Source organism: Mastacembelus armatus, chromosome 21 (genome assembly GCF_900324485.2).
Source record: "Mastacembelus armatus chromosome 21, fMasArm1.2, whole genome shotgun sequence".
NCBI lineage: Eukaryota > Metazoa > Chordata > Actinopteri > Synbranchiformes > Mastacembelidae > Mastacembelus > Mastacembelus armatus.
Genome location: NC_046653.1, coordinates 13,939,808 through 13,962,738, shown reverse-complemented (window position 1 = coordinate 13,962,738; position 22,931 = coordinate 13,939,808). Strand labels below are relative to the sequence as shown.

Genomic DNA, 22,931 nt, shown 5'->3' with positions numbered 1-22,931 from the left:
GGACAGTATAAAGAGGTGATGGCGCCATCTACTGACTAATGTTAACAAAGTGACAGTAAAACGTCAGACCTACGTGTCACACAAAAACAGCTACCAAGTTGTTTGATCGGATAATAAATCAACTTCAGGATAGTGTTTTATTCGTAGTGTGGTACATTAACTGAAATACATACTTAATTTACGATCTGAATTACAATCTCTGTAACCGCCTGGCAGTTATGGTTTACTTTATAGTTATATAAATGACGGTCTTCCTGTGTTTATTGAACCACGTGTGTGTGTGTGTGTGTGTGTGTGGCCCGTTATTTTCCGGGTTGTGCGCGTCACTAGCGCTCGCTCATCCTTGTTCTGCTGCAGCTAGATATAGACATGTAGATACACTATAGGCCACTGCTGTTCATTCATTGGCGATGTGTCAAAGCAGACGCCATACTGGTACGGGGAAGCAGCCTTTATGCATGTATGTTTATGAAAATCGGAGGCCTATCCACAATTAAAATAACGGAGCATTCAGTTTGGTTTATTACAAATAATGTGTATTTATTGTGCAGGATGCTTGATTACGCTAGACATTCAATATTTCATACACGAAGAGCATACCCTTCATAATTAGTTTATGAATAGTTAGTAAGTATATTTTGTCTTAGCCTAGTGCATTGTAAAATTGCTGCCATTATATAATTGTGGTAATGATTTTGGAAATTAATACAGTTGCAAGTTATAAAAGGAGTAATTACAACAAGTACTCATTTTGAAAGCTTAACTGCATTTGCATTTGACAAGCTTAATTCCATTTCAATGGAATAAGTTTGTTTACTCTTAAGCATTATTTTATATATAATTTATAACGTAACGTTTGATATCTTAAAAGAATTATTACTTGTTGGCAGTGTACAGTTCACAGGTTTGAAGCAGTAAAGTAAGTATTGTAAAATAACTTAGCAGCTGTGAAATGTGACCTTTAGCCTGGTTTGGGCATTTCTTTCATTATAACATCCAAAAGCAGCACAAAGTCTTCGCCTATACTCATTGAACTGTCCAGGGCTCCGCTGCAATATGGCGGCTGCAGAGACGCATCTGACAAGCCGGATGTGGCATCTGCGTTTATATATCTATGGCATCTGCCAGCTGACACTTGTACCGAGGAGGTGAGGTCAAATTTGACTGTCTCCCTCTCTCGAGCTCTCTCTCTCTGTGTTCTGTCTATGAGTGAAGCTGCTAACTAGCGCAGCATCATCATCATCATGGCGGATCAAGGCGAATCTCCGACTCCTGTCCACCTCCCGCAAGCAGCGCTGACAACAAGCTGGCCAATTACCAGGGAGTCGTACGAACTGCAGGAAGTGATAGGTTAGTGCCCGAAGATGTGGTGAAAGCTGTATATTATGGAAATGCGTGTCGCAGTGGCTTATCAGCTGTGAATGACGACGACGGCCTACCGGCTTTTTCATGTGCTGTAGCGTCCTGTGATGCTTTGCAATGCGGATGTTACTAGGGACATTTGAACAGTATCGGTCTGAAGTATTTGTATTTGTAACTCAGGGAAAGCCGAGTCGTTTGAAACGCAGGCTCCTCCAGCAGGTTGAACATGTTATGCTAAGTGCGGTTTCAGTGGTTCACATCAGAGAGACAACTCCAGCGATACCAGTTTATGTCACGTGTCCAGTTTATTAGCCATTATTGAAATCACTATTGCTATGGCTGTGAAGACCACAGTGTGTTCTAGTAGAAATATGAACACGTTCACAAATATAGCATGTGCTAACCATAAATACCACGACAACCGTACATCTTACATTTATATTAGTGATTCATATAGTAATAGTTGTAAGGTAGGCCTTTTTGAGTCGTAGAATTCATTGAACTGACTTTATTTCCACTAGGGCTTGACTTAACAATAATTTCCATTATTGACTACAGCAAAAAAATGTTTTTTCCATATTTCATTTAGTCATCATTTAGTTAAAAGTCAGAAAACTTTTCATCAGTAACACCTGCAGTAGTCATGGGTCAAAAGCAGTAAACATACACTTACTCTCTTTAAAATGGATATAACTAGAATAAAGGAAAAAGGATAACATATAGACTGTGCATGTATTACACATATTGTTATTATGGTTAGGCCTGTTGATGTGTGTTTCTTGCACATTTCCTGTGTAGACAGGATATGCTTGTAGTAGATCAATGAGATGAACTTTTTTTCTTCTGACTTGCCAGGGCATCTAAAAACTTTAACTTTTTTAGCTTTCAGATTTTGTATTTTCCTGCATAAGTTACATACTAAAATGTATATATAGTAGAACAGTTATTTTTCTAAATAAAACAACACAGGAAATCTCAAATCTACTGAAAAGGGGAAAAAGGAAGTTGCTTGAATATTTTTGGTAAATGCATGTACTGTGCACGAGTTCACAACTCATTACTAATTAAAAAAAAAAAGCACCACAACTGTGTGCTGCTGACTGATGAACTAATTAGAACCCCTCTCTGTTCTCATAATCAAATAGTAAGCTGTTAAGTTATCATGTGTTCTCTACTTCTTATTTACTACTAACACTTGGCAAGCAATATGCCATGTATCACAGCTTCTCACTACTCCAGCTTGGCCTGATTTGTAATGAACTAAGTAAATAACCCATCATGTTGGAAGAAGTGTGGTACTTAAAGTTATCGTAAGCCATTCTGTTTATCTAATATTGCTTGCCAGCATACACGAAAGATGAATAATATAACATAAATACAAAAACATGAGGAACAGTTGGCCAGAGGAATGCTATAAAACTACAGAGTGACGATGAATTTAAGAGGTGGATTCTAGCTGTGTGTGCTTTTGCTTTGTGTCCCTCTTTGCTCCTGTTTACTTTGTCATTGCTCTGTTGTGGCTGTGATTCCAGGCAGTGGGGCCACAGCTGTGGTGCAGGCAGCCCTCTGTACCCCCAGACAGGAACGTGTGGCCATAAAAAGAATCAACCTGGAAAAATGCCAGACTAGCATGGATGAGCTGTTGGTGAGTACAATAAATAGAGACTATTTTTTCTGCGTGTGCGCACAGTGCTTTTTTTTTACCTCTCTCTAATGGTAATTTTCTGCTAATCCATAGCATTATTATTTTCCAGAGCATAATATTGGATCATTTGCTGAAAACTCTTACTGAGGTGTTATTGTTAAACGCAAGTTAGAATTAAAAGTGAAATGTTATGTGTGAAATATCCTGTAATTTCTCTCTCACAATAGAAAGAAATTCAAGCAATGAGCCAGTGCAACCATGCCAATGTTGTCACCTACTATACCTCCTTTGTTGTGAAGGATGAACTTTGGTTAGTCATGAAGCTTCTGAGTGGAGGTAAGCTTCACGTCCTAAGCTACATGGAGCTAAATACTGCTGGTTAATAATATATGAGCACTTAGAGAATGTGACGATGCTATGCTGTAAATGGCTTATTTTATGTGCTTTGATCTGCAGACAACTAGGTAACACCTACGTAGGTTAAAACCCAATTGAAAATAGTATAGTCACACAGAATAAACTAAATCAGATTCTTGAACTGAGCAATTTTATAGGGATTTTTGCATGATTTTATATTATGTATTATATAAACTGTTAGATATGAATTACCAACAACTGCTTTTTTAGCAGAATATTTTAGGGTGGCTTTATTATAGTTACATAGAAGTGGTAGCACACTCTTGGTTGCATGATATAGTAAATAACATCTTATTAGATCCTTTGCACATCCTTATGACTGACGCTTGTAGCAGCAGTGATGTTACTCACTATATAGGAACAACAAACAATTATCAGACATAATAATCATAAATAAACAGCCTAGTTATAGATATTGATCATGTAGTGACTGGACTGACTAGTGGAAGACTGGATAGCTGATTTTTGCTATGTTGTAATGTGTGCAAAATGAACAAATTGTTCTTGGTTTTCTCTGGTATCACCTTTTAGGATCTATGCTGGATATAATTAAGCACATAAGCAAAGAAGAGGACAAAAATCGAGCTCTAGATGAGCCTATTATTGCCACTATATTGAAGGAAGTGCTAGAAGGCCTGGATTATCTACACAGAAATGGACAGATTCATAGGTAATGCATTATTTTTTATGAAGTTTGCTGTTTTGTTTTTAACTTGAGTTTAATTTACTGTAGGAATTACAAATTTTCTACGGTAGTTAGAATGCCAATGACACTTCTTTTTAAGTTGCTCTGGATAAGACAGTTAAGCAAATGGTTAAACGGATAACAAAACAGAATATTAAAGCCATTTATGTAAATGTATTTTTTGACCTTCAGTGTAGTTATTGCGTTCCGAATTTCAAGGTCACAGATCCACACTTAAACTACCATCAGCCCCTTGGGCAGACGAGGGTGGGCTGTGCGACTCACAGGAATGGAAGAATCAGTGCTGCTCCACATGACTTTGATGTTTTCCTCTGTTCTTTGTTGACTTCAGGGATGTGAAAGCTGGGAACATACTACTGGGAGAAGATGGATCTGTTCAGATTGCAGGTGTGTTGAACAACTAATGTATCCTGTTATATTCTTTTAAATGTTTCTTTTAAAAGTTTAAAACTGAAAGCAGACATTTGCTGAGATTGCATAATTGATTTAACAGATTGTAAAAATTAAGACAAATGGTAACATATATTTACATTTTTTGTAATCATAAATCAAGCTAGCTTGATTATACATCCTAAATAATTCTGAATAAGTTTGTTTCTTTCGTCACTACGTTGAAGCTGGCAACTTTTTAAAGCAGGTTGATATATCAGTTTAATGTAGTGCTTACCGTATTTAAGAAAATAATTCGTATTTAATTGATTAATTAACAAATTCAGTGGAAAAATAAATTAAACTAAATCCATCGGCTATATAGCTAGAGCAGGGGTGGCCAACCCTGGTCCTCAAGAGCCACTGCCCTGCTTGTTTTCCCACTATCCCTACCCTAGTCACTGCTGATTACCTGGACCAGCTGTGTTCAGCCAATCAGAAGCTGGACGGGGAGCGTTGGTTGGAAAACAAGCAGGGCCGTGGCTCTCGATGATCAGGATTGGCCACCCCTGAGCTAGAGGTATGTTTAAAGTGATATACGATAACAAATGACATACAACAGCAAGTAAAGCACAGGTGTAGATTATAAAATGTACAGTGGCTGAGTCATGGCATTGTGCATGCTTGCTCATTTTGCACTTACAGCAATGTAAACACTCAATTTAAATAGCCTAGGTTAGCCTAAATTATAAATACATAAATTATTTTGATATGTTGCCTGTTTTGGAAGGTTTGTTAGCTAGTAACCAGAATATTATGATATGTTGTCATCCTCTCATTTCTGACTCTGTACAATAAATTAATACTTAAATATGATGGAATAGACATTGTCATTAGATTTTAGAGTATCATTCTTTGAAAGTATGCATTTTAAGATAATATAAAGTTTATTGGCCCCTAAGGAGAAATTCATTATTATATGAAATTAATGAGGGGACACTGACTTACCAGAAATTTCTGTAACTCTTAACACTTTAAGCTATATTTTTTTATTTACCTAAATTTTTAGATTTTGGAGTAAGTGCATTCCTAGCTACAGGGGGGGATATGACTAGAAACAAAGTACGAAAGACCTTTGTTGGCACGCCATGCTGGATGGCGCCAGAGGTGATGGAACAGGTGAGTCTACCTTTATGCAAAAAAAGAAGGCATCTGCTGTTTATTTAAAGTTCACTATAACTAAGTTGACTTAGTTTCCTTCTGTTGTGCTTAGTGCTAATTCATTTGTTTATGTAATATATAATTGACATGTTAATCACTTATTTCACAATAGAAACTACTGTAATATCAAATGCACCATTCAGTCCACTTGATATTATAGATGTTGTATTATAAGTTAATTTTGTACTGACAGGTTCGAGGCTATGATTTCAAAGCAGATATATGGAGTTTTGGAATAACTGCTATAGAGTTAGCAACAGGCTCTGCACCCTATCACCGCTACCCTCCCATGAAGGTGAGTGAGTGTTGTGTCTGATACTTAAAGCTTTCACAAGCGCTGGCAAAGAAAAACTAAAAGCAGTGGCATTAAACTCGTGGCTTACTGAACTTTCCGCTAAACCAATGTATTTCTCTAAAGTTTGGTGATTAGCAAGCAATTTTAACTTGCTGCTTTTTCTGTAATTAGAAAACCAAACTATTAATAGTATATAACACTTTATGTAAGGTTAGCCATTGCTTTTACTTTCCACAGTGTGTTCCACAGACAGTTTCCTGCTTTGAGTTTCTTTTCCTCATCTACCATATATATATTGCTGAAGTGTGTAGTTGGTTTGACAATTTTTCCTGTCTTTTCAGGTTTTAATGCTTACCCTACAGAATGATCCACCCACACTAGAGACTGGTGTAGAAGACAAGGAAATACTAAAGAAATATGGCAAATCGTTTAGAAAGCTAATAACTATGTGCCTTCAGAAGGATCCTGCCAAAAGGTTTGCTCCACATTCCATATATCAACCAAATAGTTCAGTAAAGAGAACTGATGCAATTTGTGATCAATAAAAAGCAGCTCATTCACAGTCAATGTGTACTCTGCTGCAATGGATTTTCTAAGTGTTGTACTTCTCTTTAACTCTAGGCCTACAGCTGCAGAGCTTTTGAAGTGCAAATTCTTCCAAAAGGCCAAGGTATTTCTTTTATCTCAAATATTTGACTTGCCTTCTTTGTTTGGTTTTGCTTTTAATATTATGCTTATGTGATACCATGTATGTTCATTCAATTTAATGTTATTCATACTACATACAACAACATACAGTGTAAAGGTTCATAGTAATACTGTATTTATCCTAATTGTGATTAAAATTGTTTGCATTATTTCTATTGCAGAAATATTAGAAACAAAAAAGGGAAATTCCACATTGATATTTAAGGCTGTACTCTTTTATTAAACCGAACTGAAACCATTTATGAAGGAACACTATAAATATACAGTGGGTACGGGAAGTGTTCAGACCCCTTTAAATTTTTCACTCTTTGTGTCATTGCAGCCATTTGCCAAAATCAAAAAAGTTCATTTTATTTCTCATTAATGTACACTCAGCACCCCATCTTGACAGAAAAAAACAGAAATGTAGAAATTTTTGCAAATTTATTAAAAAAGAAAAACTGAACAGGTTATGGTTTAGTCATTGGTCTAACATTGAACATTCTGTAAAGCTAACTTAACCTTTACAAGTTCAATCAACCCAGCTGATTTCTGAGGTCTACCATTTAAAAACCAAATAATTGAGATTTTCATGAAACATTATTTGTTTAATTTTGATCTTGCAGAACAAAGAACATCTGGTTGAAAAACTTTTGTGTCGTGCACCAAAGATTTCCCAGAGAGCAAAGAAGGTATGTTTACACAATCATTTACTGTCCAACTCATTTATTGAAGAAATATTTCAACAAATTACAGCAGCAGATTGAAATTGACTAAAGTTATTACTATTTACCAGATTGTATAATTTACAGCCAGCACAAGCTGTGTCGTCTGTCCCTTAGTACCTCAACTATGGTACTTTATGCTTAAACCCTTATGTAAAAAAATTTAGACCACTACAGAGTCAAACAGTAATGGTGTGCTGAATTTGTGTGTCAGTGCAGCTCATGTGACAAACAAGATTAAATGAATTTGATAGCATTAGCTAACAGAAAGTAGCACATTTTATTAAGAGGAAGTGCAGTTTTCAGGCACAGGCTACATTGGCTTCACATACCACTTTGCTTGCATGGCCAGGATAAAATTGGACACAGAGGTCCATTGCCGGGAGGCAAGGGGGCTTAGCAGAGGGGTGGAAATTCATTGACATGGTTGGGAGTAAATAGAGGGCATAGTGGATAGCAGGGCTGTTACTGTATATGACATTAACATTATGCAAACAGGGCAGGTTGTCAATAAAGAGGGAGGCATATGGAGGGAGTTGCATGTTGATGTTGATTTGTGTTGATGCATCATGTGGTAACAAGAAGCATCTTTATCAGTCACAGATATGAATCTACGAGAACCTATTGGTAAATACAGTAGATATATAGACTTTCTGTATTTAGCTATGTAAGTATAGTGTGGCACAACCATTTTATTTCCAATTTAGCCTCTAATTACACTGCACAAATATTGCTAGAGCAAGACCGTTTCCAAATGATGAATAAAATCTTAAACAAATGTTGCTATAACCATTATGCTGCCATTTTGTCCAAAAATTGGAATACTAACTGTGATGAATAAACTTTGTTTTTATATGTGGATTCCTGTTTAAAGTGAATGCATATTAAATACACCCAGGTCATGTCTGAAACTCTTGATACTTTAAGTGGATGTATGAGCAACAGACACAGCCTGGCCAATATTTTTTGCTGGTTTGACCTACAAAGTCATCTACATTATACACTCAGCTGACCTTACCCAAAGCTTTCAGAGACGAGCAATATCAAAAGCACTGTGATCTCGGGATGTTGTGACCTCTTTTTATAAAGACCACAGGGGCCTTGCTCTCCTAAAATTCTGCCCAGGTATTCTTCCTTGTTAGTCTTCTCTATACACAACCACCTCACATCTCTTGACCTCTATGAATGTCAAAAGTTTCCCACTAAACTTTTGCACCTCTGTTCCTTGGTGTTATTGTTCCGTATTTTATGTCTTGTGTGTTCTTCTGTAGTCAGGGTAAGCAGTAGGTACATGTGATTCTACTCCGAGGAGACAAGCATTTAAACCCAGACAGCATGTAAAAAACAGCACTTTTTTACTGGGCTTTAAAAAGGGTCTGTTTTCCCCTTGAAAATATACGAGTCAGTGCAAAGGAGATGACATCCTGTGGTCAGCTGTCACCGATAAAGTAAATTTCAATGAACATTTTATCTAATGAATGCAGGGAGAAACGTAGGAAGGCTTTCTTGAAAAACTAATGGAGAAAATAATAGAGGATGTTTCTTCTTACAGACCTCAGAATGCTTTTGTTATATTTAACATATGAATGTAAAAAATGATCAGATGCAGAATCATTCAACATGAGCAATAGGTAGTGTAACATGTAAGATGAGTAACCAGCAGAGGGCACCCTGACACCCACAAAGACCTTCTAAATGAGAAAAGTGGAGGATTTATTTTTTTGAAGATTAGATATTAGTGTATTACAACCAAGGTAGTCGATTGGTTTTATTGATTTGTTACATAGTCTAAATAGAAATGGGAAAATAGGAAATGATTGATATTGCGTTCAAATGTATGGTCCAATGCACAAATTATGATGGAATTGAGTTTTGCATGGATGCTTTCCCTCAAAATACAGAGCATTTTACCTGAACGTGCAGCACTTTTATCCCTTCAAACAAGAATGATGCACACTTTCACATGCTGATGTTATCTATGTGTGTTAATGTTATTCTGGTGATCATGGCTGCTGAGTGCATTGATCTGTGTCTGTTTTGCTCAAGGACCCTGAGCAGAACTGGGGGAGCCTTGGTTCTCTGTCAGGTTTGGAAAATAAGCCTGACACCAGCAGAAGGGTAGTGCTTTTTAAAACCTGACTGTATCTAGAGCTGGGGAGTGTATTTGGCCATGGTGGTAGTGGCTTACAGTTTTCTGTGCTGTCTCTCCTGTAACACTGTGATACTCTCATATCTTACTTCACACTGCTAAACTAGTCACATGCTGCTTGTCTTACATGCTCTTTCACACTGAAAAACTGCATTTTATTACAGGCTTTATGTATGACTCTGCCATACTTATCATCTTTGTTAAAGTGGTTATATTACTACTGGTGTTTAACCAAGATTAAATCATACTGGCTCTTTTTGTCTTTCTACGCGATTTACAGTTACCCCTGTACTGTTCTTGAATCATTGTACTGTACCCAGGTTGTGCCTACTGAACTGATTTGATAGAAGCAACCTTACTGTTTCTGTTGGAGTACTGAGCAGTTCTGTAAGCCAGACCACACCGTATCACCAGAAATGTGATGATAGACAAGTTCACTAAAGTTTCCAAGCTCTCAAGTTTTATTTGTCCAACAATAATTCATTTGCCAGGAAAAAATGACTTGCCAGCTTTTAGTCATGTACCTGTACCCAGCTGGGATTGGGTATACATGCTGCTCACCTTTTTTTGCTTATTCATACCAACAACCTGGAGCGATTTATTGAATGCACCAGATACATGATAAAGATTTTTGTATAAATTTGTTTATGTGCTGGTTTTTACTGATTAAATTCAAACATAGACCAATGTAACTTGGATGATCAGGCAATAACGTCATCAACAAGCAATCAAACAATGTCTTATTAGTTAACAGTCTAGGGAAAAAGTACCCTTTCCTGTGCAAGATATTTTTCACTGTGTTTTTTGTTCTTACCAAATTATTTCACAAGAAATGTTTCTCGTTATAACAACATCTGATTTTATTGATGTAGGCTATGGCCTCTTTTGAACTTTATCTTATTTTAAAAACTATGGAAGATATCTTAACAGAAAAGGACTTTAAAACTAAGCATGTTTTTTGTCATAGTGAGAGCAATGTAGATGTGTTCAACCGCCTTTGTGACTTGAATGTGGTTTTGTGTACTTTTCATGTTAGATGTGTCCAGTCAAGGTTTGTTGGCTCATCAAAAATAGTCCAGTAATCTATAAACTTCAAGAACTACTGCTTTAAATCACAGACTTGTAAAGCCTAAAGGTAAAGTATGATGTACTGTACATGTACAATTTTTTTAAAAAAAGCTATAATTTATGTCCTGGCTTGTCTTGATCCAGGTGAGGAGAGTCCCAGGCTCGAGTGGCCACCTGCACAAGACAGAGGATGGAGACTGGGAGTGGAGTGATGATGAGCTGGACGAGAGCAGTGAGGAGGGCAAGGCAGCAGTGAATCAGGGCAGGGTAGGTGAAACTCCACAAAGGACAGCACCAAAATCAGCATGTCTTTACGATTATTTCTTATAACACAGCAATGTGAAAAAACTCAATTCAGAATTTAGAGTTATTAAGTTGTCATTATTGTTACATTATGTAACTTTCTCTCTGTCTTTAACCCTGTTTGTTCCTTGCATCCCTGATAAATACATTTTTTGGATAGCAGATGGTATATCTCTGAGAGAGCCTGTCATGAGGTCGCTGTAATGAGCTGGAATATAGCTGCAAGGATTTAAGGCAGGCGGTAGTAGACAGCTATGATCAAAGTGCCCTTTGATAAAGACTTCGCTTTAATGTATGATGTAATAAATAAAATGTTACGAAAAGGAATAATTTAATGATTAAGTTGTCTGTGCTTGTATTTTTACATGGATGTGTTTTGAGTTTCTTTTCAGTAGTCAGACTATTTTTCAGCAGTTGTTTTTTCATAAAAGGAAAAAATAGGTATGGACAGATGGATGGACGGGGATACATGTTAATAAAATCTTGTTGTTTTGAAACTCGAAGTAGTGGAAATAAATATAAATTGTTACAGAATATTTAAGAATTTAAAAATATAAATGTTTATTTTTTTTCCACCAGTCACGAAGAATCAAAGATGAAGCCAAAGATGTAAGTTACCGTTTTCTCTCATACAGTAATTTTAAAAGGTAATTAAAGTCATAAATATAATTTTGTATTATGGTAAAGAGACAAGTTGTCATAGACACATGTTTCATCCTCTCTGCTGCTGTGCAATTTGATAATTTGGCAGATGGCCATTTTTGGAAATGCAACTAACTAGTCTACTTGAACTGAAGCTTGTGTAAGAATCATGAACTCAATTATGAATGTTTATTTCGCTATATACATTTCTATGCAGTTTAATCAAAACAGTCAAACATCTGTTTTAAACTGTCTGATGAAGCCAGGAAGTTCCTCCTCCTTGATTGTTTTTGATTTGACTTTCCTGTGTTGTCTTGATGTCTTGTCTAAGATGAGCTCAGATTTGATATTTACCCAGGATGTAATAGCATTTGCACAATTAATGCCTTTCATTTTATTCCCCCTAGAATGAGGAGAATGCCAACAATGTCCCTATTGAGGGGTTGCCTATTCAGCATCCCCAGGTGAGGGATTCAGGAGCAGTGTTCATTTGTCATGATTCAATGACCTTGATGATTGTCAGTGTGTGTTTGTGTACATCTATACATGTGTGTGTCCATCTGTGCACATATGTTGGTGGGCTAGCAAGTGAGTGTGTGTGTCACATTTGTGAATGTCAGTCTCCTGGAGGGATGCTCTCAGCAGTAATAACTCACAGTAAATGGTTGTCTGTCTGACAGTGCCAGCTCAGTGCCTGGGCGTATCTCATCTAAAGACTCTGCCATTGTAACCCATTTTCTAAGGCTATTGTCATTTTGAAAATGAGCCAAAGCAGTTTGAGGTGTACTCTAGTGCTCCTGTCAAGAATTAACTCTGACATCTACTCAGCAGTCATTTTTTACCCCTAATAACCATTATTGCTGTACAAAAATCCCATATGTGCCATGATATTGATACCACTGATGTAGCCTTACACAATAAATCTTATCCTTGGTCTTTTTCTGTACAACTTTTCTTGCACTTGTGAGTAATCAAAGACATTTTTCAGAAAAAAAATAAATCATGTAGGTTTTTTTTTTATGTAGTGTTTTTTTTTTTTTTTGTAATGCAGGTTGAACCATTTGAGAATACACCCTACATTCAAGGTGCTGTGAACATGGTACTACGGCTAAGGTGAGATAGATGCTTATTTCAGATAATTCATATCATATAATATCATATATGACACACAAGGCAACCTTTAGGAAAATCACTGACCTGGATCCCTCATGGTTTTTTTATGTTTCTGTTGAGTAAATTCCGAGCAGATTCACAAATTACTGCTGCATTTCTGTATTCATCATCACTTCATTTTATGCTGAACATGCAGGCTACCAATAGATATAGTGATTCCTGCCTGCTGCAGAGGGGATCTGGCATTGTCTTGACTCCCCTTTTCATTTTGTCTCATCGGCCGTGTTGCAGGGAGGAGTGTGTTACACTCCATTGGTTCTCTGGCTATGCTCCACAGTCTGCTTTTTCTCATAGACTGCTGCATTATTCTGGATATTGCTGTTTATGAACATCTTTTCAATGACAAAGCTTGTGATTCAGCCTGAAAATTACGATGTAGATGCTTCCTGTTTGAAAACAACTACATTAGCACTCTTTCTCTTTTTTTTTTCTTTAATATTGTATATTGTCACAGAATACAAGGCCAGTGTTTCAATTACAGGTACATGATTTCTGCGTAGCTTCCTTCTTTACTCAGTGTATAAACTTGGAGAAATAGAAAGACAGAAGACATTTTACGGGATGCAGCAACAGACAGTCAGTGGTGCATGTTTGGACAGGTGAAAGTCTGCCTGTAAGTCCCTGAGGAATTGGTTGCAGTGCGTACTCTTGGTTGAACAGACATCTGAAGGTCCCTCCCCAGGGGTCCATCATAGCACACAAAGCCTTCTTATTCTGTGCCTACTAATAAAATGGTGGTCTGGATGACACAGGAACCAGTTTGTTCAAGCTGTTTATTTTCTAGTGCAGGCTCAAAAAACAGGTTCAATTTGCTTATCAGAACCACAAATATATAAGCTTTTGTTACCGTTCTTATTGGAAAAAACTGTTATCCTATTACTTCATAATAAGCTTGTAAAAATTTGTCAAAGCGGAGTTGTGCATCAAGTTAATTAATTTTCTCTGCAGAGAAATGTATTGACTATTTTTAATATGATTGCAGTATGAGGCTGTCAGGTCGTCTGTCTCATTTGTCAGCTTGAATATTGCATATTAGAGATACAGACATGATGGATACCTTCTCAGATGTAAGTCTTAGGGATTGAAGGCATTTTCTGTCATGGAAATGTAAATGTTTTAAATGCTTTGCTCTGGTAGATTACCAGTACCCTTCATTGTACCATTTTCTTTGACATGCTGTCCTATATATGGGGAATGTGCTAACCATGGGATTTTTGTATTATTTTTATATCACCTAAACAGTAAAAACAATATAAATATATATATTAGACACATTACATTATATTTAATGTAGCAGCAAGACTCCATCACAGTGCATTAAGATTTGTTTCATCGCTGTGCTCTGTAGTTTAGAGGTGGCTGTTCATCTCTATTTGGTATGGTTTTATTTAGAAAACTCTTCTATATAAATGTCCCTTATATCTCTGCACACTTATTTAACAGAGTTCATCTTCTAATTCTAATCTTGGATCACAGGACACACATCTACTGTCTGTCCCTAATGGGAAGAAAAGCTTTCATGATTTCCGCTCTAACCACTTGAACAGTTTGCAGAGGGAAATTAAATTAACAAACCTGTTATCACAGATTGAATTTAAGGCCATTTAGTGAATGATTTTTTTCTACTCTTTCTATTTAGCTTTATGTGTTTTGACATTGTCTTTGTAAACCACTCTGTTCTTGGCTTTTTCCTAGCCTTCATGCATGTTGTCTGGTGCTATTGTTTTCTTACTGTATTGTCCTATATGAAATTATGATACTGCCCTCTTGGACAGGTCTCCCTTGGAAAAGAGGTTGCTATCCTAAGTGGGATTTTACCTGGTTGAATTAAATAAAGAAAAAGATATATGAAACTTTTGAAAGAATGAAAACATCAAGCTATTCTTTGTGTACAAATGCTATACAATAATAGCAGATGTTATGCTGACTTAATATCAGTGATTTTTTGAGCATTTTGCTTTTGAGAAGGATTTGACTGGTATTTTTAAAGTGAATCAGCAGAGAAGGTATTATAAGATGAGAGACTGTATTTATATTTTGGGATTTTCTTGGGGCTGTATTTTGGGGGAGCTGCAAGACATATTTATGTCCTTCACAAGTAATCCAAGTATACATAAGAGGCAGGTTATTTAATTGTTTTTCTATAACCCAAACAAGTTGTTTTTGCAAGGTGTTAATGTAAAATCTTTTTTTAACCTAGGTCTTGTTGTCAGTTGTCAGGTAAAATATTATGCTAACCTGTGGGTGCAGTGTGCCGGAAATTACTGAATTAAATTGCATTTGAGAGAACAACATAAACAGCTAATTGCTCATCTTTGTCAACTAATGAGGGCGTTGCAGCTGAATACCATGAGTTTATGGTAATATTATCCCCTCAGTGATGGAGTAACAGTAGCAGCATGATTGGATTTTTGTCAGCATTTGGAACTTACTCAATGTGTTCTTATTACAAGCTCTCAGGAATCCTAAGAATAGCACTGTCAGCATTTAACAGGGAAGTTTAGATTTGCATAAGTTCACTGCAATGTCAATGTCAGTGGAGCTTAAATACCTTAAAATAGCAAAGATGAAAATTGATTTCATTGAGCCATTGTTACTATGTGTGTTTTTTTTTCAAAGGGTAATTTGAACTAGACAAATGTCATTGTAGCCTTTGCAGTATCTTTGTGATAAATGTTAGAGAATCCTCAATATAATGTTTCTGTCACCCATACATTCATAAAGCAATGCTTTGAAGCATGAAGTTGGGTCTATTGCTTGCCTCCATCTGGACAGTTGTTGGGAGCCAAATAAATGAAAGGTTTGGCAGATCCCATCCACCTCTGCAAAGGCATTTCAACCAGTCCATAGGTGTCATTACACTATCACAAACTCTCTCACTTTGGCCCCTTTGGACAAAACAAGGCAGCTGAGGATGTCACCTTGGGCTCTGGGAAACTGTGACAGACTTTTAGCTGAAATCTGTGTAGACTAGGTGAATAATGAAATAACTGACAAAATATGCAAAAAATTATAATACAATTAGGTAATGCCTAATTAAAAAAAATTCGAAGAAGTTTCCTTAAAACTCTATAACTTTCGTTGGAGGTAAATCAGTTTAACCCAATTAAGTAACTGCATTTCAACTTTTTTTTATGATTGTATATTTTTTTCACATTTTTGAATGTTTAGCTGACGGCCAGCAATAACATTACATAAATAAGAAAAAACATTTAATAATGCATTTGAAGGTTTACTTGTGACCCATTCACAAATATTTTATTTAGTACTATATATTTTTGTTTTCTTTGTTAAACATGGACCCAATCTTTAATAGCATCCTGAAAATGATTGAAAAAAATAAGGCCTACTGGAGAGTGTGACATAAAATGCCTAAAATGTTGTCTCAACCTCTGTAGTTCAAACACAGTAGGACATCTGATTGTTAGCATTGGCCTTCATAGTGTATCAAGTTTACAGAAACATTTCTGCATTTTTCTTACCTAAAAGTCAAGTTGACTGAAAGCTAAGTGTTTGTAAATTCTCAGTCTTACTATTTTGTATAGTCTTGCTAACAAACTCATTGCAGCTGTGTCTTTTGTTTTGTGTGTGTGTGTGTGTGTGTTGCCTTATTGGCTTAATCTCATTTGAAATAAGGGTTCTAAGATTGCCGTGTGAGTTATTTAACTAGACTACAAACTAAATTAATCTTCTCCCACAGGTCTTGTGGGATGAGCAGTAATAAGTTCTGCCTTTACCACAAACCAACTACTCCCATGTCACACACAAATTTTAAAGACTGAATTCTAATGCACGTGATGCAAATGAATGGCTGCAAAATGATGCTGCAGTCCAAAGGGGACATTTTATTAATGCAATCAAAAATCTTCTTTTTTCACATTTTACTGCAGTCTTTAAACACAGCATCTAGTCTTTTAGTAAGTTTTAATGGATGGAGCTGTTACCTTCTGGGGAAAACCATTGTGACATGTCTTCTTTGCATACGCATGTATTTTTTTAGTTATGGGTACTATCCTTTTATGGTAAATTTGAGCTCAGTTTGTGAAATGCATTGTCTTTCAAAACATCTTTTCAAAGCAAGATAAAATTTTATACAATATAATGTCCATTATTTTTTATGACAACCATTTTACCTACATATTGTTTTAGCTAGTTAGGTAAAGATGATTAATGTTTCAGTCAAAGCAAAATGATTCTTTCAGTTCATTGTTCTGGATTTTTTGTTTGCTCCTTTACTGTTTTGGTTGAGTCCCATGATTCTCAATTTCCTCACATAGTCCTGCTTGTTTCCTAATGTTCTGCAGCTCAGTAATACCACTGCTCCATTATAAAGTAGCCAGAAACATATTTAAATCTGATATTTCTGATACAACTTGTGCAATCAAGCATACTTGTTTCTCCTTTCAGAAATTCTAGAAAGGAGCTGAATGACATCCGTTTTGAATTTACTCCTGGACGAGGTAAGAGCTCAGCCTACATGGATGTGAATGTGCTGTTCTTTATAATAATTATCTAAATAATATCTAAAAATAAATTGTGTGTGTTTGTGGGGGGGTGGCTAATGGCAGTATTTGTGGATAGAGTGCTAATGAGAGCATCTCATTTAATATCTAAAATAATTTTATGAGAAGTGGAGCCAAATCTTTGTCATGTTTTTTTTTCTTCACAAGACACAGCTGATGGAGTTTCCCAGGAACTGTTCTCAGCTGGTCTGGTCAACGGGCATGATGTTGTTGTTGGTACTGTTACACTTCTTTATTCTTGTAAATTATGTTGTCTGAATATATACTTAAGCACATTTACCTTAGAACGTCACTTAGCTGTTACAGGAAGTGCTATTATCATTGAATGTTTCAGTAGGCTTAGTGTGAAAAATGTGAAATCGACCTGGTTCTTCTGGTCCTCAAATTTAATGTGCATACTATGAAGCCTGCTTGTTCTTATTTTATGCCATTTTTCACCCTCTGTTTCAGTTGCTGCCAACCTTCAGAAGATTGTAGATGACCCAACTACCTACAAAGTATTGACCTTTAAGCTGGTGAGTTTCCAGATGATTGATGGTTGACAGTCACCTCCCGGGTTTGTCATGCCTGACTGTGTCAGGCCATAAACAGCTTGTTGATGAAAGGTTCAGTGAGGAATGGGAGAGCTGACATTATTACAGAGGCCACAACAAACCAAATAGCTTCAGCATGAGCCAAACTCTGTTACATGCAACATGTACTGTACATACAAGTGTAGCTAAGGAAACACTCACAACCCACAGAACAGTTTCTCTTTTGAACATATGCAATTTTTATTAGCAGATAGAATTTGTGTAGTCACTGCTGATAATAATGACATGAATGCTGTTTAATAGTAGTGTTTTGCTCCACAGTTGACCTTGTTCACCTAAGGGTGACTAATTTTGGGTATAACAAATATTATGAGGTCCTGTTAGGTCACTTTGTTACTTGTTGTAGATGAGAGAATAAACCAAGACTAATTGCACGTTGCATATGCAAGTCGTCACCTTTATAGGGTTATTAGAGAAACTGTGACATTTGTGGGAAAGAACCATGAAACTAGTAATGTAAGTCGTCCTCAGTTTGACAAAAGACATGTAAATTCTGTTTTATTGACCTTTCTTCAGTTGTGAGTAAATAATGTCTGTGCTTCAGGTCATACTGCTCTATAAAATTTGGTTCTACTTATCAGCAGCTACTGAGTGTTGCAGGTGGATGATTCTCTGCAGAGTGAGTCTGAGGGCTTAGCTGGGCACAACATGGAGATGCTTGTATTTCCATATGTTAAGTCGGCTCCACTGCAGGCACTGTAAAATCCTCATTGTTGCTCAATCATTCCTTCTTAAATGAAAAATTGCAAGTGTAGTGTCACAAAATTCAGGGAGTGGGAATAATTACCCTCACTAGGGGAACAATTCATAACACTTTGTGAACAATTTATAGTGTGTGTGTGACACTAGAGCAACTTTGGGACTTCACTGAAGAAGAGCTCACTATAGACTCTGTGCGCCCACAGAAACTGACCTGTTTTAAAAGCAGTCCCTCCATGTTGATCAGACAGCTGCAGATCCCCTGGGAGATGGAGTGTCTCTCTCCCTAATCAAAGTGTGAATTGCTGGAGGCTGGCAGGTTAGGTCACCCATTCACACTGTGGCTCGTCTTGAGAATAACTGAATGAAAAAGAAAAAATTCCTTGGTTTTCGGTGAATGCTGACAAATCGAAACATTCACATGACCTTTGTGAATAGTATCTGAGCAGCCTAAAAATTGGGGTGAAATGAGGCGCTGCAAGGATAGAACATCCAGAAAAATAAACGTTGTACTTTGTCACTGGGAGCTGTTCAGCTTAGGAACTGTACAATGTGGTACCTGAACTGTACAAAACTATGTAGACACCCAAACAAAGTATGTGGGAGGCTTAATATTACATTTATATGTGATTATTGAACATCTCATTTCAAATCTATGGCCATTTACATGCTACTCTTATAGCCTGCACTTTTCTGGGAAAGCTAGTAATCAGATTTCTAAGCCCTGCCCAGGGATTTGCTCCCATTCATTCACAAGAGCATTAGTGAGGTCAACCATTGATGATGGTCAATAAGGCCTGGCTTGCAAGCTTTTCAGTTTTCCATGGGGTTAAAAGACAGACCCTTTTCTGCAAATTGCACTTGCACAAACCCCAAACAGCCCCATACAAAAGGTAAATGAAAGAATTTGGACAGGGTTATGTATCCACATACTTTGATATATTGTGCCCATTAATTTAGGTGATTACATCTTTTTGTTTTGTTTTTATTTGTTCCTATTGCATTCTATTGACATACTGAACTGACAAACTGCAGCAGCACTGGCACGGATACAGAGCCTCTTAAAAAAAAAAAAAAAAAAAGATTAGGCCATTAATTCTTCTTATTCACTGTCATTATAGAATTTTAATGAACATTTCATTTACATTTTCAGATTTAATTAACATTTGCACAGACCTACCATCAATATTTTTTACATTATCAAATAATGTAAAAATAGAAAATAATTTTTCACATGACCAGGTGAAATTAAAAAAGGATCACTGTTTCCTGTCAGCTCTAATGAGCTTCATGGGGACTTTCACACATTTTTAGTAGTTGGTGAAGACCAAAAACTGAGGTAAAAAGCTAGCGAAAATTGGACTGACAAACTGATTTTGTGTCTACTGGATAAATAAATTAGTAACTAGTAATTAGTATCTTTACTAGCAAGATAGACACATCAACTTAAAAGGTAACAGATAACATATCAATGTTATGATTATAACAATAAGTGCCAGGTAGGTTTTTTAGAAGTAATGTGTAATCACAACTTCATGATCTATGTAGATTTTGAACTGAAAAAGAAAAAGATCTAGTGTATCCTGTCAGTTTTTGACATTAACCAACCAACACTTGTTACTCCACAGCTGTTTTAGAGATTTTGCAGGATTAGTTTTGGTGAGGGAGATGGGTGTGTTAGGATGCAGTCAAGCCTCGCTGACCCTCTTGATGTCTTCCTCCTCGCTCAGGCTTCAAGCTGTGACGACACAGAGATCCCGGACGAGGTGAAGCTGATCGGCTTTGCGCAGCTAAGCGTTAGCTGATGCTCCCTTCATGCCTGAAGCAGGTGAGATGGGAGCCAGATCAGGGCAGACAGACTGAGGAATACATCACCTCTTCCTATAACAACTTTCCCAGCACTTTCCCTGGAAACTCATCCTATCTCCACCTGCACCCCTTTTCGCCTTCACTGAGTCCGAGCTGTGCCACCACCCACCTTCTCCTCCTTAGCAGACTGTCCTGCTCCCTGCCCCCTCAACCTTTAACCCTGACATTCCACCATCTAGCACTCAGACCGGGCTGAGGAGACAACCCAGGAACCTAAAGATGTACTCAGGTGGTGAAGGAAGGTGATTCAGATGTAGCTTTGAAAGTTTTATTTATTTTTTCTTTTACTCAGTTTTGTTTTACATCACGTTACCTCTTCGTTCAGCAAAGCTCCCGTTATTTATTGAGATGAGAAAGTACTTTTTTTTTTCTCTCACCGTTTTGTTAGTCAAAACAGTCAAAACCGTTTGCTTTGACTCGTAACTCACAAACCCACTCGTGATGTTTATCTGAGGTCTATGTCAGAATGTAAGATTTAGTTGGTTCATGGGGAAAAAGCACATTTTCATGATACTATGAATGTCTGAAGAGTATTAATTGTATTTCTGTGTCAAGACCTGTTTTTACATTGACAAGAAGGGAACCATTTGTTTGAGTGTGCAAGGAAAAAAAAGTGAGACCTGGATGCTACTGTGTATAATTTGCTGCTTTCGACAGTGTTAATGCTTCAAAATGCTAGAGGTGCCTTGTTCATTTTTCTGTGCCTAAGAAAAGTAGTCAATGAGTGAGACGACACAAAGAGCAAAACCTGCTGATTTTCATCTCACAAATGTTACTCCAGCAATGATACAATTCAAGTGAAGTATGTAAATGAGAAAAGCTCCAATGCACTTTTGGGCTGAGGGTGTGCACCCGACAAGCAGATGCTTAGCCCCCTGGAGACAAAGTTAACTAGTGCGCTTTCATCACTGGACACATAAAACATAATAGAACCTGTACTCATGTCATCTACTCTGGTTGATGGTTTTTTTCATATGCCAGGCTAATACCTAAAACCATAACAGCTGAATTTTCTTGCTCTGTCCTGCTTCACTACTGATTTTTTTTTTTTCTTTTTTTTTCTTTTTTTTTTGGTCCCCAAAATCTAGTAGTTACTAAAGTGTACCGTACTATAAGTCATCTGAGGATGAAATCAAAAGACATTCTTTGAAAGGGTGATGAGTCATTTGTTTGTCAAAGCGAGTCCAGTAGCTCTAAATAATTTTTAAGTATTGAGGTGGTATATATTGACTTCTACTAAATTTGTTTATTTTATGAAGTAATTTATTGTGTTTTCTATGTACAGTATGTGTACCATTTCAGCACATTACCCTTGTTCCCTCTCTGTAATCAGCCGATGTCAAATTTCTGATGAGGAGCAACAAATAAAGAATTGCTGTTATTTAGAAAGGGTGCAGAGTATTTAATACAAGCTGATGAAATATACTTGATTCTAACTAGATTTGTCTGTTATATTTAACCTGTCTGATCTCGAGGTAGTTGCTTCTATATGTTTTAAATAATCATTTTAAATAATTCTTTGAGGAAGCAGTATAAAATAGCCTGCATAACATAAAAGAAAACAAACATCGCTGCCGAAACCTGAACTAAACCTCCACAAATCCAAATCTAAGGGAATGGGAAGGCAACAAGTAAAAGCAGTGGTATAACTTTAATTATTCAAGTATTTGTTTTTTAATATAAAAAACATACACTTTATAACAACAACCCCTTCCGAGATAGATGCTTTCACAGTAAATGTTACATTAGCTTATAATACTACAAAACTTTTGGAAAAAAAAAAAAGGTTGGCCATGAAAACCACATTTTCTGAGAAACACAGACATTTTTCATGATGTCCATAGCAATCCCCGATATGCCAGATACATACAGTATGATAATACATCCAGTCTGTAATGGTCTTAGATACAGTTGAACTCATACTCACACTACATGATGTTGTGTTTATCTTGAGGTGTGGTGGAGCTGATGAGCTGAAATAGCTGTTGATGCACAGCGTATATAACCAAGAGCAGCAGCTGCGGTAATGAGGAGCTGATAGCTGAGACTCACAATTACCTCAAGTATGAGAATTTCAAAGTCGGCAAACAACAAAATGCACCTAAAAAAACAACCCAAAATATACAATATACATTTTCAGAGAGAAGAGGCAGTGAAATTATCATAATATGTAAACAAAAACAACAGGCATGTTCATAATAAAAGAGCATCCGGTGACTTCAGCTGTGTGGTTTCATTATTATCAAAACTACAGAAAGATGCCAATTATTTTGGAAAAACAGGGAGAGGACCGGGAGTAGTTTTCAGACAGCCTAGTTTGTTGTTGGCTAAGATTTAACATTTTTATTTCAAATACCTTTAAAATGTTTTATCACGGGTGTACTGGAATCATTTCAGACTGTATTGATTCCTGCACAGAAATCCTCTTTTTGGCCTGCACTGTGCAGGAAGGTCAGGGTGCTGAGTCAGCAGCCACAGAGCAGGC

The 22,931-nt window shown here is 36.7% G+C and overlaps 1 protein-coding gene across 1 annotated transcript; it reads left to right on the top strand.

Moving 5' to 3' along the window:
* The first annotated feature begins 1,140 nt into the window (after positions 1-1,140).
* stk39 (serine threonine kinase 39) lies at positions 1,141-22,668 on the top strand. The gene is made up of 18 exons (XM_026295680.2): positions 1,141-1,350; positions 2,895-3,007; positions 3,235-3,343; positions 3,956-4,094; positions 4,462-4,517; positions 5,569-5,678; positions 5,914-6,015; positions 6,357-6,490; positions 6,637-6,685; positions 7,329-7,394; positions 10,789-10,911; positions 11,527-11,556; positions 11,997-12,053; positions 12,641-12,702; positions 17,170-17,222; positions 17,433-17,501; positions 17,736-17,800; positions 20,308-22,668. Exons 1-18 carry the CDS (start codon positions 1,245-1,247, stop codon positions 20,380-20,382), a joined length of 1,518 nt encoding a protein of 505 aa, XP_026151465.1. The 5' UTR covers positions 1,141-1,244; the 3' UTR covers positions 20,383-22,668.
* The last annotated feature ends 263 nt before the right edge of the window (positions 22,669-22,931 follow it).

Coding starts and splice junctions, on each gene's coding strand:
- stk39 (XM_026295680.2), top strand. CDS start 1,245: ATGGCGGATCAAGGCGAATCTCCGACTCCTGTCCACCTCCCGCAAGCA. Junction 6,491..6,636: donor CAGAAGGATCCTGCCAAAAG/GTTTGCTCCACA, acceptor CTTTAACTCTAG/GCCTACAGCTGCAGAGCTTT. Junction 11,557..11,996: donor TCAAAGATGAAGCCAAAGAT/GTAAGTTACCGT, acceptor TATTCCCCCTAG/AATGAGGAGAATGCCAACAA.